Raw genomic sequence first — 15,816 nt, 5'->3', positions numbered from 1 at the left:
TGCCATCCCATCCTGCAGAAGCCGCAGCCAGGCCCTCAGCCCCGAGGCCAGCGTGGATGAGGGTGGCGTATTTGAGAGCCTGAAGGCAGAGACAGCGTCCCCTCCGGCACTCTTCTCAGGCCTGGCAGGTGGTCTGCCTGCCAACCCCTTCCCAGCAGGTCTGGTGCTGGGCTCCACAGCAGGGGGCGGGGACGTGTTCATCCCGATGCCAGCCACCAGGGATGAGGCCGTTGGCCGCAGCACCGAAGGAAGCAGCTACCACCACCGCCAGCCCCACCACCACTTCCACCACGCCGCCCACCGTGGGGGCTCCCTGCTGCAGCATGTGGGTGGGGACCACCGTGGGCACTCGGAAGAAGGGGTCGACGAGCAGCCAGGGACTCCAGCACCTGCACTGTCCGAGCTGAAGGCTGTGATCTGCTGGCTGCAGAAGGGACTGCCTTTTATCCTCATTCTGCTGGCCAAACTGTGCTTCCAGCACAAGTTGGGTGAGTTCCCGTGCAGCTCCAGGGAAGGGCTGGGCATGCCCAGAGCCAGGATCAGACAGTAGGGGAACCATGATGCACCATGCTTGAATGCATGCATGAAGTTCTGAGTCAGACCTGGGTTCAAATTCCAGCCCAATTGTATGATCTTGAGCAGGTGACTTGGCCTCTCTGAGCCTCAGTTTTCTCCTCTGCCCAGTGGGGTTGAGATAGAACCCTCTTTAGCTGGACTCTCAGTAGACTGGAAAGAGCTGTGTGGCATAACTAAGAACTCAGACTTCAGGGGTCAGAACCACAGCCCCAGCCTGTCCCAGCTGCATGACACTGGGTGTTATTTAGCTCTCTGCCTTGGTTCCACGTGTCTTTCAAATAGGAGTTGAGTACAGACAGCTGTTCTTCTCAAACCCCACTTCTGCATCCATAGATTTAACCAACTGCACATGGGACATTCGAGGAAGGGCTGGGGTGGCTCCAGGAGTGAAGTGCCTGCCCCGTAAGCAGGGGACCTGTCTTCAATCACAGTTCTCATATAAACAGCCAGGTGGTGCACACCTACCACCCCAGCATGGGGAGGGGGGCAGAGACAGGGAATCCCTGCAGCTCACTGGCCAGGTTCACTGAGAGACCCTGTCTCCAGAAACTAAGGTGGAGACACCTGATGTCAGCGTGTGACTTCCAGGTGCATGTCCACACATCCACATATGCATGAAGACACAACAATCAGAAAGAAGGGGGTGTCTGTACTGAACATGCCCAGACCATAGTCCATCCATGTTACAGGTGTTTCTGTCACTGTATGCTCAGAGATGATTTAACAAAGGAGGTTGTGTGTAGATTTTATGCAAATACTGTGCCATTTCACCTTCAACTGACACAACTGCAGATTTGGGTGTCTACAGGGATCTCAGAACACTCCCCACAAATGCTGAGGGGTGATATACTTCTTGGAATCATGATGAGGCTGTGTTTGAGGTCACATATATAACACGTGGAGGAAGCACTGCAAGTGTGTGGTATTTCTGTTCATTACCACCACACATTCAAATAACCAGAGCCACCGGCACGGCTCAGCAGGTAAAGGCACCTGGCACCAAGCCTAATGACCTGATTTTAGTCCTCTGGACCCATGTAGAGAACCTACTCCTACAGGTTCTCTCCTGACCAGCACACACATGCACACACATACACACACCCCTGACAGAGCCTGGCACATCGCAGGTACTCAGTATGACAGTGACTTGTGTAGTACCTAGCCAAGTACCTGGCACATACTCATCATTTCATGATGATCTCTGCAGTGTTGATGGCGCCGCTCTGCCCTGCAGTATTATGGCTGTGACTCAATAGCTTCTTCCCATACATGACAATTTCAAGAGCCAGCAAGGTGACTCAGTGGGTAAAGGTGCTTGCCTTGTAACCCCGGTTTGCTGAGTTCAGTCCCCAGAGCACATGGTGGAAGAAGAGAACTCCTGAAGGTTGTCCTGACCACACATGCATGGTCCGTGAGCTCACGGTCAGGTGCTCACACACGTGCGTGCTCACACATGCATGGTCCGTGAGCTCACGGTCAGGTGCTCACACATGTGTGCTCACGTGAGCTCACAGTCAGGTGCTCACACATGCATGGTCCGTGAGCTCACGGTCAGGTGCTCACACGTGCGTGCTCACGTGAGCTCATGGTCAGGTGCTCACACACGTGCATGCTCACGTGAGCTCACAGTCAGGTGCTCACACGTGCATGCTCACGTGAGCTCACAGTCAGGTGCTCACACGTGCGTGCTCACACATGCATGCTCACGTGAGCTCACAGTCAGGTGCTCACACGTGCATGCTCACGTGAGCTCACAGTCAGGTGCTCACACGTGCATGCTCACGTGAGCTCACAGTCAGGTGCTCACAGTCAGGTGCTCACACATGCGTGCTCACGTGAGCTCACAGTCAGGTGCTTACACACAATTAAAAAATAAACAACAAAAGAAAATCTCAAGATGAGGTCACTTTTGTTTCTTATTTTCCACTCTCTGGAGCTCTAGCCAGCTCTATCACCCCCTCCTTTCTGGAGCCCCAATGTCACTGCTCTGCCCTGCTGTCCCTAAGCATGGAAGCCAGCATGTCCTCAAGTCTCACCCTGAATCCTGCCAAGCTTGTGTCTAAGGGTTTTTTTGTTTTTGCTTTGTTTTATTTGTTTTTTGTGACAAGGTCTCTTTGTAGCCTTGGCTGTCGTTATAACTGTATGTTTGTTGCTGGGGCTCAACTTGAATTTGCAGGGCTCCTCCTGCCTCTACCTCCCCAGTGCTAGAATTCTAGAATGTGCCATAAGCCCAACCTTGCGGCTGTGTGATTCTCGAGTGTTGTGGTTTTTTTTTTTTTTTTCATTATCAGCTCTGTAGCTCAACAGACATCACACTTGGTGCCTACTGCCTCAGTGTCCTCGGTGCTAAGGTCATAGGTATAACAGACATGCACCATGATGCCCAGCTCCAGTGAACTATGTGGTTGTTTTTAATTTACATTTGTTTGTTTGATGTGTGCATACATGTGCACAAAAATATGTACAATGGCACCTGTTGGGTCAGAGGACATTTTTTAGGAGTTAGATCTGTCCTTCTGCACTGTGGGTTCTGGGAATTGAACTCAGATTGTCAGGCTTGGTAGCAAGCACCTTTATTACCAGCTGAGCCATCTCCAGCCCTGTTTATTGTGTAATCCAAAAAGAAAAGAACGTATTAAAAAAAGAAGAAAGAAGAAGAGAAAAAGGACTAGAGTTAACCGTTCTTACCTGTTTCTAATGAAGAGAAACACTTCTATTCGGTCGATCTGAGAGTCCTCGAGAACACCTAACACTAGAAATCAGTCCTAGGCCAGTCACGTCCTAGCAGGATTTAAAAGTCATTCAAGTCATTCCACAGGAACTAGCCCGCCCGGGCTGCAGACTGCAGACAGTGGTGAGGAAGCCAGTTCAATCCCATTCTTCCTCTGCCCGCTGCCTGCGGCTGAGAGTTTCATCTTCTCCCTTAGCTTTGCTTTGCTTCCCCGGGGCCTCCCGTGTCTGTGTCACCAATCATTCCAGGTTTGTTCTACAGTAGACAGGGTTTCCCACAGTCACTGCTGGAGGTTACCTGTGTGCCTGCCCCTCTGTGAGGTGGCTGCTGGGAACTGTCTGTCTGTCTGTCAGTCACATAGATGAGGGAACTTGGGCTCAGAGAGGGCGAGTAGCTTGCTTGCACTCACACAGCAGAAGTGACAGAGCTGGACTTTGAACTCTGGTCTGGTCACACCACACAGTTACCCCCATTCCTCTAAACCTACTCCCCAGATGAACGGCTCAGCATTCTTGCCAATGTGCCTCGCAGCCTAATCCCTGGAAGTTGGTCTTTCCCCCCTCAATTCTTAACTTGTCAACTCCAGGGACATGTTGGGTGATTTTTTTTCCCCCAGCATTGCTCAGGGTCTTAGGCTAGGCTGGAGAGGTCTGAGTGGGTGGAAGCCAACACGTCCCCCAGGTCACCTTGCCCTTCCTACAGGTATTGCCGTGTGCATCGGGATGGCCAGCACCTTCGCATATGCAAACTCCACCCTCCGGGAGCAGGTGTCATTGAAGGTGAGTCCCTGTGACTGCCAAAGTGGTTGATTTCCCAGCTAACAGCTCTGCAGACTTGAGATGAGACACAGGCCTGCCTAGGCCCAGGTCAGAGGAGCAAACAAGGTGAAGATGAGGAGCTATACCCAGGGTTGTCCTCTGATCTCCACATGTTCGCTCCGGTATATACACGCCTGCCGTTCAAGTACACCCCCCCCACCTCTCTCTCTCTCTCTCTCTCTCTCTCACACACACACACACACACACACACTTAAAAAAAAAACAATAATTCTAATGATTGTCAGGCCCACGGTGGGTACCCGGGAACTGTCAATAATTCCATTCACCTTCATGCCAACCCTTCTGATAAAAAAAATCTACAGAGTGACCAACCTCCCATAGAGAGGGACCTGGGGACTGGCCCTGTGTCAATGCAGTGTCATCACCATGGTGCCTGAGCTTAGCTGTAAAGGACCAAGAGAATGCCTAGATCCATGGATCAGCCCCCTGGGATGCTTAAGCTCCATGAATACACAGATGATATTATGTCTATACATGCATATTTTGTTTTGAATTGGGGGGGGGCTGGAGGAGACCTAGTCTCACCATGTGGCCTAGACTGACCCTTAGCCCTCTGCATAGTTCAGGCTGGCTTTGAACTTACAATTCTCCTTCCCCAGCATGAGTGCCAGGATTACACACTGTACATGCGTGTTTTCTTTTCTGTGAGCAGGGCCACCATGACCGGCCTTAAGCTTAGAACCTGGCCTCTCCTCCTTCCCCTCCTGCCTTTGTGGGACCTTTCTAATCTAAGCTGGGGAGCAGGGGCTGCCAAGGGCCAAATCTCACCGACAAGAGTTGTCAGTTAGTTGGTGGTGGTTTCTGGGTATGTGTGTGCACATGCATACATGGACGTGTGTGGAGACCAGAGACAGCATCTGTGTACTGGCTTCCCATTGCTGTCCACCTTATCTCTAGAGACAGGGTCTCTCACTGATTGGACGAGGCTGGTGCCAGTGAGCTCCAGGGGCACTGTTGTGTCTGCCTCCCCAGTGCAGCTCCAGGCAGCACCACGCCTGGCTTCTTCTGTAGGTGCTGGTGCAGCCAGCACTTTACTGACCCACTCCTGGCCCCTGGAGGCGCTTCCTCAGTCATTAACCTTGACTCTTGGAATAATGGGAACCTCGAGGTGGGTCTGTCTGCTCTTTCTCTGGAAATGGGCTTCGCAGCAGAGCACAGGATTCTGGGTCAGGTCTCAGACAGTGTGTGTGGGGCATTTACTGAAAACACAAGGAAGGATCAGTGGGAAAGCTATGACATCATCTGTTCCAGCAAAGCAGCCACCCTGGGCCAGGAAGAAACTGACTTTGGAGGGTCAGCAGCACAGGACTCCGCCTCCCAGGGCACTAGGACAGGAGCCTGCCCTTCTCTGCAGACTCTGGATGTGTTCAGGGATTGCTGTCAGGCCCAGAAGCTACTGGGCAGAGACAAAGGAGCCTTTGCATATGTGTGAGACAGGGTGTCACTCTGTAGACCAGGTTAGCGTCAAACTCTCAGCGATCTACCTGCCTCTCTGTACTGGGACTAAAGGCGTGGCTACTGCTCCCAGCTTTCACAGCCTAACTCTTAGCCACACTTAACTGCTTTGTTGTTTGTTTTACAGTTTATTTATTGGGGTGGGGCACACGGCAGAGCACATGAATGGAGGTCAGAGGAGTTGGTTCTCTCCTTCCACTGTGTTTGTCCCAGGGATTGATCTCAAGACCCCAGGCCTGACAGCAGACTTTTGTACCTGCAAAGCCATTTCACTGGCCCTAGTTTGCTTGTTCTGAGGCAGGGTCTCACCCAGCTCAGGGTGACCTCAGACTTCTTATCATCCTGTCTCTATTACTGGGTGCTAGGACTGCAGTTGTGTGCCGCCATGCCAAGTGTGTGTCCAGTTCCTAACAGCAGACACTCGTGCCAAACACTCTAAGTAGTGTATGGACACGCATTCTTAGGAACCTGTGCGGTAGATGCTGCTACGAAACTGTTTAAGTAGCTTGTCCTGGGTTGGGCAGCTCCCAGGAGGGGTGGAGCCAATGGGAGTGTGTCAAATGCAGGCTAATACCACTCCAGAGACTGCTGTGAATGTGAGCTCTGACCTTTGTAGATGGTTCTTCAAGCAGGCATCCACCTTCCTGTCACTTCTGTGTGAGTCTCAGTGAGGAAGGAAGACACCAGCAACCTTCCCCTCACCATCAGCCCTGCTTCCTTCAAAGCTTTGAGACTGCGAAGTTTCCACTCATCCCAGAACATTCTAGAAAGTTCTGCTGCATGCACCATTGGCTTCCCCACATCCTCACGGTTCTTTTACTTTGTTCAGGAGAAGAGATCGGTCCTGGTCATCTTGTGGATTCTGGCCTTCCTGGCAGGGAACACACTGTATGTCCTCTACACCTTCAGCTCCCAGCAGCTCTACAGCAGGTGAGGGGGCCATCGCCGGACTTGGGGTGCACAACTGAACACTGTAAGTGAGCAAGACACCAGCCTCGGGCCTTTATTAAACTCAGATTCACCTAGGACACCAGTGGATATTCCACCTCACATTTTCCAACCATCACCAGAAGGCAAAGAGTAAGACCATGTGGAATTAATTTTAGTAATAATCTTATTGAACTATCAACCTTCCACAGCTGTGGGTTCTGCCCCTGTGGAGCAGTAGCTGCGGATACAGAATACTCAGGAAACAGTTAAGTCTGGACTGAATGCCTGCAGGCTCTGTCCAGGCTGCTAAACCCTGAACCACACAAGAGGACAAATGTTTACTGGCATTTACATAGCATTGGGTATTAAAAGTCCTCTGAAATTCGGCTCGTGAGGGTGTGTGAGATAATTTGCAAATTATAGGCAAGTATCCTTAGATTTAGGCATCTTTGGGGCTCCCTGGAGCAAATCCTTCACAGTCACCTAGTGATGACTGTGTATCCAGAATATTGCTTTGATGCACAAGGAAGCTGAGGCAGGAGGATTTCAAGTTGGAAACCTTGTCTCAAAGAAGGAGAGGGAGGTAGGAAGGGAAGGGGAGGAGAAAGGAGGGGAGAGGAAGCCATGTCTGGTTGTTTAATTGGTTCTGGTGTTTTGTGAGAGGAGACATTGATGCTAGTAAGAATGGTCCACAGTGTGAACGTGGACACGAAGCCACACATAGTGTGAACATGGACGTGAAGCCCCACACACAGTGTGAATGTGGACGTGAAGCCACACACACAAATGACCAAGGAAGCAGTCTGCTCATTGCTCAGGTTTTACCACAGGTTGGAAAAATCACACATGTCCCAGCATCCCTTCCTGAGGGGTAGGTGTTTTAACAGCAACTGTTAAGAAGAAAGCATGGTGCTGTGGGCGGAGTGAACATCACTTCATTGTAGGAAAGGGGAAATCTTAGGAGAAGCTCACCAGAATGTTCTCACTACGGGGTGACAGAAGGGTTCCTGGGGGTGGGGGTGGGCTCTGGACAGGGTGTGAACTCAAGGTGGAATCTTGAATTATCATGGTCCCCCTTGCTGTGAAAAACATGCCTGCAGCAGGTGGGGGAAGAGAGAAGTTGGGGAAGAGTGAGTAGTCTTGATAGTCTAAGTGCCCACGCTGTCACTCTCTGCGCTTGTCCTGTGCTCCCTGGTCCTGAATGCTGAGGTCCTGCTGAAGGGCAGAGGAGGTGGAGTTTCCCGGCAGCTGGGACCAGTTTCCCACTCATGCTGTTTTGTAGGCATCATCGTGTTCTTGGATGCAGACTCAGTGCCTCCATCAGACGGAGCCCGAGTCAAACTGTCAACACAGGGGACTAGTGGCAGAGAGGGCGGCAGAGAGGGCACAGATCCAGCTGTATATGAGTGGTTTCCACAAGCACTGTTGTTACTCCTGTTATTACAGTGGAAAAGCCTCACAAAGCCTGCTGTTTCCTGGAACTGTAATGAAGTACTTGAAGCTAGGCACTTTGTTTTTTTGCGACAGGATCTCATATAGTCAAGCTCACGATGTAGTTGGGGATGACCTTTAACTCCCAGCCCGGACTACATAGCAGGACATTCAAAAAATAAAAATAGGGGCTTGTGATCTGGCTCAATGGTTAGAGCTTCCTGCTCCTGTAGAGGACCCAGGCTCAGTCCCCAGCATGCACAGCAGGCAGATTGCAACACTGGTTTCTGCAGACGCCATGCTTTGTGGCCTCTGTGAGCACCTGCATGCAGGGATTGCATATAAACTCATGCAGGGGCACACTTCCATACACATAAACAAACAAATATTTTTTTAAAAAATACTAATATCCACCTTCCTCCCCCTAATATTTTATATGCATTCACTGCCATTCTTGGTGGCACCTAAAAGACAGACTTGTAATAAAGTAACAGTAAGCGCATTAATGAGCAAAGACAACTTCGGAGATGAGTGGACGTGGGGCTTGGCCGTGGGGACACACATGTATTGCTGTCCCACCTGCCATCACTGCTGCTACCACTGCCGCCACCACCACTACCAAGCAAAGAAGAAAAGTCATCCAGACAGAGGGTTGCACATACCTGTCATCCCCTCACTAGGGTGGCTGAAGCTGAACGGTAGAATGGTGAGTTCAAGGCCAGCCTGAGCCACGTAGGAAGACTATGTCTCAGCAGCAAGGTCTACCTGAGGTGGATGGAGATCAGCCAGTGAGGTTGAGGTCCCCAGAAAAGGGTGAGAGCAGATCCTGGGAGTGAGGCCAGTGCCTCAGACTTGTTCCTGGAGGCTAGGAATGGCCGCTGCAGCTGGACCGAGAAGCCCCACAGAGACAGGGCTGTGATGGGAGGTGCAGAAGTCAGCAGGAAGTGTTACCAGCATGGACTCTCAGGATACTAGAGTATGGGCCTTACACCGCACCCCTCTCTGCCCCGTTAGATTTGCTGGGCATTTAGAAAACATCTCTCTGTGTGTACTGTGAGTTTCCCAGTGATGGAGGAGGCAGGTAGGAGCCTTGCTGGCCCCTTGCCCAGAGCCTCAAATCCAGCAAGAAGAGAGGAGAGAAGCCAGTGCCCACCAGCCTGACTCTGATCCTAGTGCCATACTTTAGCTGAGGCAGCATGAGCAGGTGACTCCACCTCTCTATGCCGAGGTGCCCTTAGCTTGGACCAGGATAAGCTTTGTACCTGCTCATCCTTCCTAGGACCTTTGGGAAGGTGAAATGAACAAAGTAAATAGATCAGGGTTGGAATGACAGAGGAGCCAAGATGTCTTTACTACTGTTGAAATTATGAACGGGACGCTGGAGAGCAGAGCCGACGTGTGGGCCATGGACAGGGACCAGTTTGGAAGTTGTGTGCCTGCAGTGAGATAAGTATAGCAGCTGAGCATGAGATTCCAAATGCAGGGTCCTAGACAGCGCGCTGGGTTTGCAGCATGCTCAACATAGGTTTGTAGCTTACAGGACCACATACAGGCAAATGAAATTGTGACCTGCCTGGCACAGACAGGTACACTGGGCCTACATCGTGTCTGGACATGCACAGGTGCCACAGGTTTGCACAGTGAGTAGCTGTAGTGTGCAGCGTGAATTGATCGACAGCATTCCTCACAGCCAGGTTGCCCGGCTGCATCCACCTCTGTCCCTTGCTGTCTACTTTTCAGGTGACCTAGGCAGATCTTTTATCTGCTGGACCTGGGATTTTAGGATCTGAAATAATGAGGCAGACAACAGTCTAATACAGTCTAATGCTGCAGACAGCCTTACTCCAGTTTCATTGTACTTCATACACACTAATGTAACAAAGAAGACGATGATCCAAGGAAGGTTGTTTGGGTTCAGAAAAGTATGTAAACAAATACCAGTAAACACTTACTAAATAGTAACAGGGCAGCCCTTTCCCAGAACTTTCTCAGGACACACCAATTTAAATACAATCGGCTGGCACATTGCTGGGGAAACCCCTTCAGCCAATGGCCTTTGAGATGCTGGACCAGGTTGGACATAGCCATGTACCCAAAAAACATCTGAGCTCGCTCGCTCGCTGTTGGCTGCTGGATTCGGTTCCTGTTCCCCACTCGCACAGAGGACTGTGATCTGTGAATCTGCCCCCTAAATAAAGAATCCTCTGTTATACCCAGTTCTGAGCTAGTGGGGGACTACTCCATTCGTGTTCACCTGCAGCACACAGTATAGATTGTATCTGGGAGAGCAGGGAAGCAAGGCAAAGGGCCGTATCCGGACTCGGGGTACACCGAGGACAGCACTCCGCTTATCCTTTCGCCAGATGGGATTCTATAGCTATGCTCTGACATCCAACGGGAATAAACTTGTCTTATAAATTAAATGTAAACCTTTGTTGCAAGAGGCATAAAATCACATCTAAGAATAACCAGGAAACAAAATGCACCTGAGGTAAAAGCCTTTTTCCTGGAGCCTTCCTCACAGTTCCCTGTGGTCGTCATTTTGACTGTGTTCTGACAACTTGACCATATGCCTCTGTTTCCTTATCTGAAAAATGGAATAGATGACAGTACAGGCCTCAGGGTTCTGTTGCCCCCCCTCCCATCACCACTGTATGGCAGGGTCTTCTGTAGTACATCTGTGATCATCCAGGTCTGGCATCTAAGCTAGGGAAGAGGGAGTGAGCCCTGATTTGCTGATGACACTGAGTTAATTTGACCAGCCTAGATGTGAATGCAGGTCTGGTCCTGAACGCCCTTGTAGAGTTATCCAGTCTAAGTGGAGTTAAGCCATGCTCCCTGCAGAGCCCCTTATGGTATGAGGTTAATGAGACACATGAAGTAAGGACCTTAGCACAGAGCACAGGGCTTTCCCCGCCACGCCTCCTCTTGTCCATCCTTTCTAAGAAGACTATCTTGGATACATAAAACTAAAGGGGAGGGCTGGAGAGATGGCTCAGTGGTTAAGAGCATTGGCTGTTGTTCCAGAGGACCTGAATTCAATTCCCAGCAACCATATGGTGGCTCACAACCATCTGTAATGAGATCTGGCCCCCTCTTCTGGCCTGCAGGCATACATGGAGGCAGAATGTTGTATACATAAAAAATAGATAAAATTTCTTTTTTTATATATTTATTTATTTATTATGTATACAATATTCTGTCTGTGTGTATGTCTGCAGGCCAGAAGAGGGCATCAGACGTCATTACAGATGGTTGTGAGCCACCATGTGGTTGCCGGAAATTGAACTCAGGACCTTTGGAAGAGCAGGCAACGCTCTTAACCACTGAGCCATCTCTCCAGCCCTAGATAAAATTTCTTAAAAAAAAAAAATACAGGGGAGGGTGACAGGATGGGGGAGTGGCCATCAGTAGGCAAACACAAGGACCTGTGTTTGATTTCCAGAGCCTTGAGGAGGTGGAGGAAGGGGCACTGACTGCTCTGGGGCTCACCAGCTAGCCAGCCTAGCCTGATTGCTGAGTTCCAGGTCAATGAGTGATCCTGTGTCAACAAAAAGGAAAAGAGAAAGTGGATGGCTTCTGAGGAACACCTGAAGTTGACCTCTGACACCCACATACATACAGGCACTGATCTGCACACGCATGCACCTGAACACACAAGAATACATATAACAAAATGCAAATGGAGGAGACCTGTATGATGGTCCAAGTCAATATTGTCATTTAATCCTCCAGGGAATTCAGGCTCAGAGAGGTCACACAGCAGGTCAGTGGCAGAGAAGCAGCCGCAGAGGTGTGATGCCAAGGCCAGTGTGCTTTCCTTGGTGATATTTCCAAGGTCCCCTCCTGAGGGAAAGCTGATAGGACCAGGGTCTAAACGAGTGACTTAATCTCTGACCACACCCCCAGCCTCATATTTCTGAAGCCCAACCTGGAGACCCTGGACTTCTTTGACCTGCTCTGGATCGTCGGGATCGCCGACTTCGTGCTGAAGTATATCACCATCGCCCTCAAGTGCCTCGTTGTTGCCCTGCCGAAGATCATCCTGGCTGTTAAGTCCAAGGTAAGCTCTGGCTGCTGCCACCCCAAGGCCCTAGTCACTGTGCAGGCACGTGTGGGGCTCCAGGCACCTCCCAGAGGAGGAGAGAACTAAAGCAAAGCAAATGCAATGCCTGCCCTCCACCCACCATGATGCCCCTGCATCCACACCCCTCAGTACCTTCTCTTCAAAGCTTTCCTTGACAGTTTTCTTTTGATTTTACCTGAGGGAGGAGCACAAAGCCTGTCCACATTCCTGAGTCCTGCATCTCTCAGAAAAGGGTAATAGTCACAGTATTTGACTCCGTACAGTCCACGAACTCGTTCTGTAAAAGTGACTGCTTCTCAGAGGGTAACGCCTGCCACGGGCAGAAGCAGGAGTGGGAGTGGTGCTGCTTTGTGGTACGGGGGAGGGGGGTATGCTTCTAGGCGTAGTGGTCTCGAGGAATGACCTTAGAGCTCAGAGGACCGGCACTCTCACTACCTCTGAGGACAGCGGGTTGAATTGGCCCTCAGTCTTGAGTGACAACTGACCCAACTTACTAGGGGTTACACTTTGAGCAGCTTCTTTCCGTTCCCCACCATGCACTGACTTGGGTGAGTGCAAGACTTTGAGGTTTTCTTAGGTGAGGCCACATCCTTGTCCCCTAAAGCAGGGTCAGGAAGCATAGCAGAGAGAGAGGGAAGTAGGGAGAGGAACCACTCGGCACTAGGAGCCCTGAGCCGCTGCCTCGCCACACTGGCCCAGTCGTAGTAACTATGACCCTCTGTCTGTCTAGTTCATGCCATATTCCTATAGACACCGTGAACTTGACCCCCAAAACTAGCATGGCCAGTGGTTAGACACAAGGTCTCCAGCCTCAGGCACATTTATGTCTGGACCTGGCTAGGTTTCTCTGTCTGTGTAGGTTGGTCAGATAATGAAACCTCTCTGAGCTTCTCACCTGTCTACTGCTGGAAATGGTGCTGACCTCGTAGGAGCGGTTGCCTGGGCCTGGTGCCTGGGAAACTGAACAAGGAATGCTTCGTGGCACAGGTTCATTGTCCTCCATCAGAAATGCTTGGATCACAGTTTTGTTTTTTTGTTTTTCAGTTTTTAGACTATATGCATATTCATAAGGAGGTATTTGGGAATGTGATCTGGGCATAAACATGGAATTCACCTGTCTCACCCACGCCAGACACTCTTGTTGGCATAAACATGGCATTCACCTGTCTCACCCACGCCAGACAATCTTGTTGGCACACCCGCTTTCCCTTGCGGTGTGTCATGGGAGGTTAGGGTGGTGCAGGAATTTCCTACTTGTGTATGTCTTCATGTCTGAGCTCAAACAGTTGCAGATTTGGGGGCCTTTGGGATGCTGTCGTTTTGGGTTGGGGTGTTCTACCTGCACCAGGTATATGACTTAATCTTCATGACACCTAATCCAGGGGCTTTTCCTTATGTTCAGAGTCCTGGCAAGTGCCTGTTTCTCAGGCTTCGTGTTTACTGCATGGTGGCTTTGTACTCCGAGACTAGAAAAGCCAGGGCTTTGGAAGCTTCTACTTTCCTGTCTCCTCACGGAGGCCATATCCTCAGCCAGGAATAGCTTGCAGCCATCAGCTGCTTGGACAACATAGGCCACTTCCTACAGGAATACAGGCCTCGGCCAGCCACCTGCAGGCACAGGGCATTCTGCCTTCAGGACTCTTCTCTTGTCCCACAGCCAGGCTTGGAGCACAGCAGTGCAGGCTAGGGAGGAACTATGGCAGAAGCTAGCAGACACAGCTACCACCACCCCCCTCACTGGAGCACCCATCACTGCTGAAGCCTCCTGGCTCTATACAGTCTGCAGGGTCAGCCTGGAAGGCGGGAGAGGCAGACTCCCTACCAGAGCTCGCAACTGATGCTGAATGACCCTGAGGACAGACTGTCAGTAGAGGTCATTTTCCCTGCCCATCCTGGTGACTATTGTCAACCACCTGTAGGGCACTTGGCATTTGCTGCTTGTGGACTTGATCTCGTCATGACTCTCACCCCTTCTCATATCTTTGGTGACGGTGGTGCAGGAGGGTTTGGTGACTGTGGTACAAGGGATTTGGTGACAGTGGTACGGGGGTTGGTGACGGTGGTACGGGGGGGGGGGGGTTGGTGATGGTGGTACGTGGGGTTTGGTGACTGTGGTACAGGGGTATTAGTGACAGTGGTACAGGAGGGTTTGGTGACTGTGGTACACAGGATTTGATGATTGTGGTACAGGGGGGTTGGTGATAGTGCTACAGGGGGGTTTGGTGATGGTGGTATGGTGGGGGTTGGTGATAGTGATACGGAGGGGTTGGTGATGGTGGTACAGGGGGGTTTGGTGATGGTGGTACGGGGAGGGGGGTTGGTGACGGTGGTACAGGGGGGTTTGGTGACGGTGATACGGGGAGGGGGGTTGGTGATGGTGGTACAGGGGGGTTTGGTGATGGTGGTACAGGGGGGTTTGGTGATGGTGGTACAGGGGGGTTTGGTGACGGTGGTATGGTGGGGGTTGGTGATAGTGATACGGAGGGGTTGGTGATGGTGGTACAGGGGGGTTTGGTGACGGTGATACGGGGAGGGGGGTTGGTGACGGTGGTACAGGGGGGTTAGTGACTTGCCCAGGACTACAGTCAGAAACTGAAGAGCAGTCAGGACTGTTCCTGTGACTTCTGGGTGACTGGAAGTCACCTCCTCCATGTTACCCCCATGTCTGAACGCTGTGACTTTCTACTGTGGGTGGACATAAACTCTGTGCCCACCTGCTTCCGACAGTAGGCAGTGACAGAGTGTGACACCAGAGGCAGGGGGCTTCCCTGCAGCTCATGTACCGTCATTTGTGGTGACACACAGTAGTGTCCACTGTCACATGCCTTGTCCTCTTGGACAGTGTCTCCGGCAGGCTGTTTGTTCAAGAACTCTACAGAGAGGCTGCTGGGGTGGGCTGTGTCTAAGGCACAGGGGACATCTCAGGCAAACAGGGACAAAGCCCTTCTTGATGGCAGTTAGAGACTCCCAGCACATTGTCGTCTTCGGTCTTCAGTCCCCAGGGAGGAGGGGCTCTGACCTCTCATCACACAGACTGAACTAAGTCATGTAGCAAAGACTATAGACCTTGTCATGACCACAGGTCAGTCACAGAAGAGGGGGTGTGGCTCAGCCCTCCACGAGCAGGGCCCTTCTCTCAGATGTCCTTGTGCACAGAGGTCTCTTAAGGCAAGGGCAGTTAGTTGTCTTAGACCTTTAAAGTATTTTATTTGAGGTAAAATTCCCATAAAATTAACCACTAACCATTTCAAAGGGTGTCATTAATTCTGTGACGTTTTGTACGGTGACAGTGCAACCAGCACCCCTGTGTAGTTCCAGAATGTTGCCATCACCCTGGAGGGAAGCCTGTATTCATGAAGCAGCCACCCCAGGCTCCTCCCACCAGTCCTTCTGTCTGTGGATTTGCCCACTCTGTGTACTTCCTACATGCAGAATCTTGTCCTAGCTGTTAACCAACATTCACGTCTTCGAGTTCATCTGCATTGTAGCATAGGCTGACACAGCCCACACACTTGGAATCCTAGCCTTTGAGAGGCAGAGGCAGGAGGATCGAAAGCTCAGGGCCAGCCTGGGAACAGTAAAACCTTACTCAAAAGAAACAAAGCAAAATAGGACTAAGAGATGGCTCAGTAGGTAATAGGTCCTGGGTTCAAATCCTAGCACCACAGGAACACCAGGCAGAACTGAGGTGCCTGTAACCCCAACATTGCAGGGCATAGACAGATCCCAAAACAGCGAGTTTCCAGTTCAGTGAGAGACTCTGTCAG

At 51.1% G+C, this 15,816-nt stretch overlaps 1 protein-coding gene across 2 annotated transcripts in view; it reads left to right on the top strand.

Moving 5' to 3' along the window:
* Positions 1-15,816, top strand: part of Rnft2 (ring finger protein, transmembrane 2) — a 57,351-nt gene that overhangs the window by 7,687 nt on the left and 33,848 nt on the right. For both annotated transcript variants that reach the window (XM_075981987.1, XM_075981993.1), the window contains exons 4-7: positions 19-488; positions 4,010-4,086; positions 6,431-6,531; positions 11,872-12,025. In XM_075981987.1, coding sequence (XP_075838102.1) covers positions 19-488; positions 4,010-4,086; positions 6,431-6,531; positions 11,872-12,025 — 802 coding nt within the window. The remainder of the gene's footprint in view (positions 1-18; positions 489-4,009; positions 4,087-6,430; positions 6,532-11,871; positions 12,026-15,816) is intronic.

The sequence above is a fragment of the Microtus pennsylvanicus genome, chromosome 1 (assembly GCF_037038515.1).
Source record: "Microtus pennsylvanicus isolate mMicPen1 chromosome 1, mMicPen1.hap1, whole genome shotgun sequence".
NCBI classification, from domain to species: Eukaryota; Metazoa; Chordata; class Mammalia; order Rodentia; family Cricetidae; genus Microtus; species Microtus pennsylvanicus.
The sequence above is the reverse complement of the archived record's forward strand: the minus strand, read 5'-3'. Positions and strand labels throughout refer to the sequence as shown.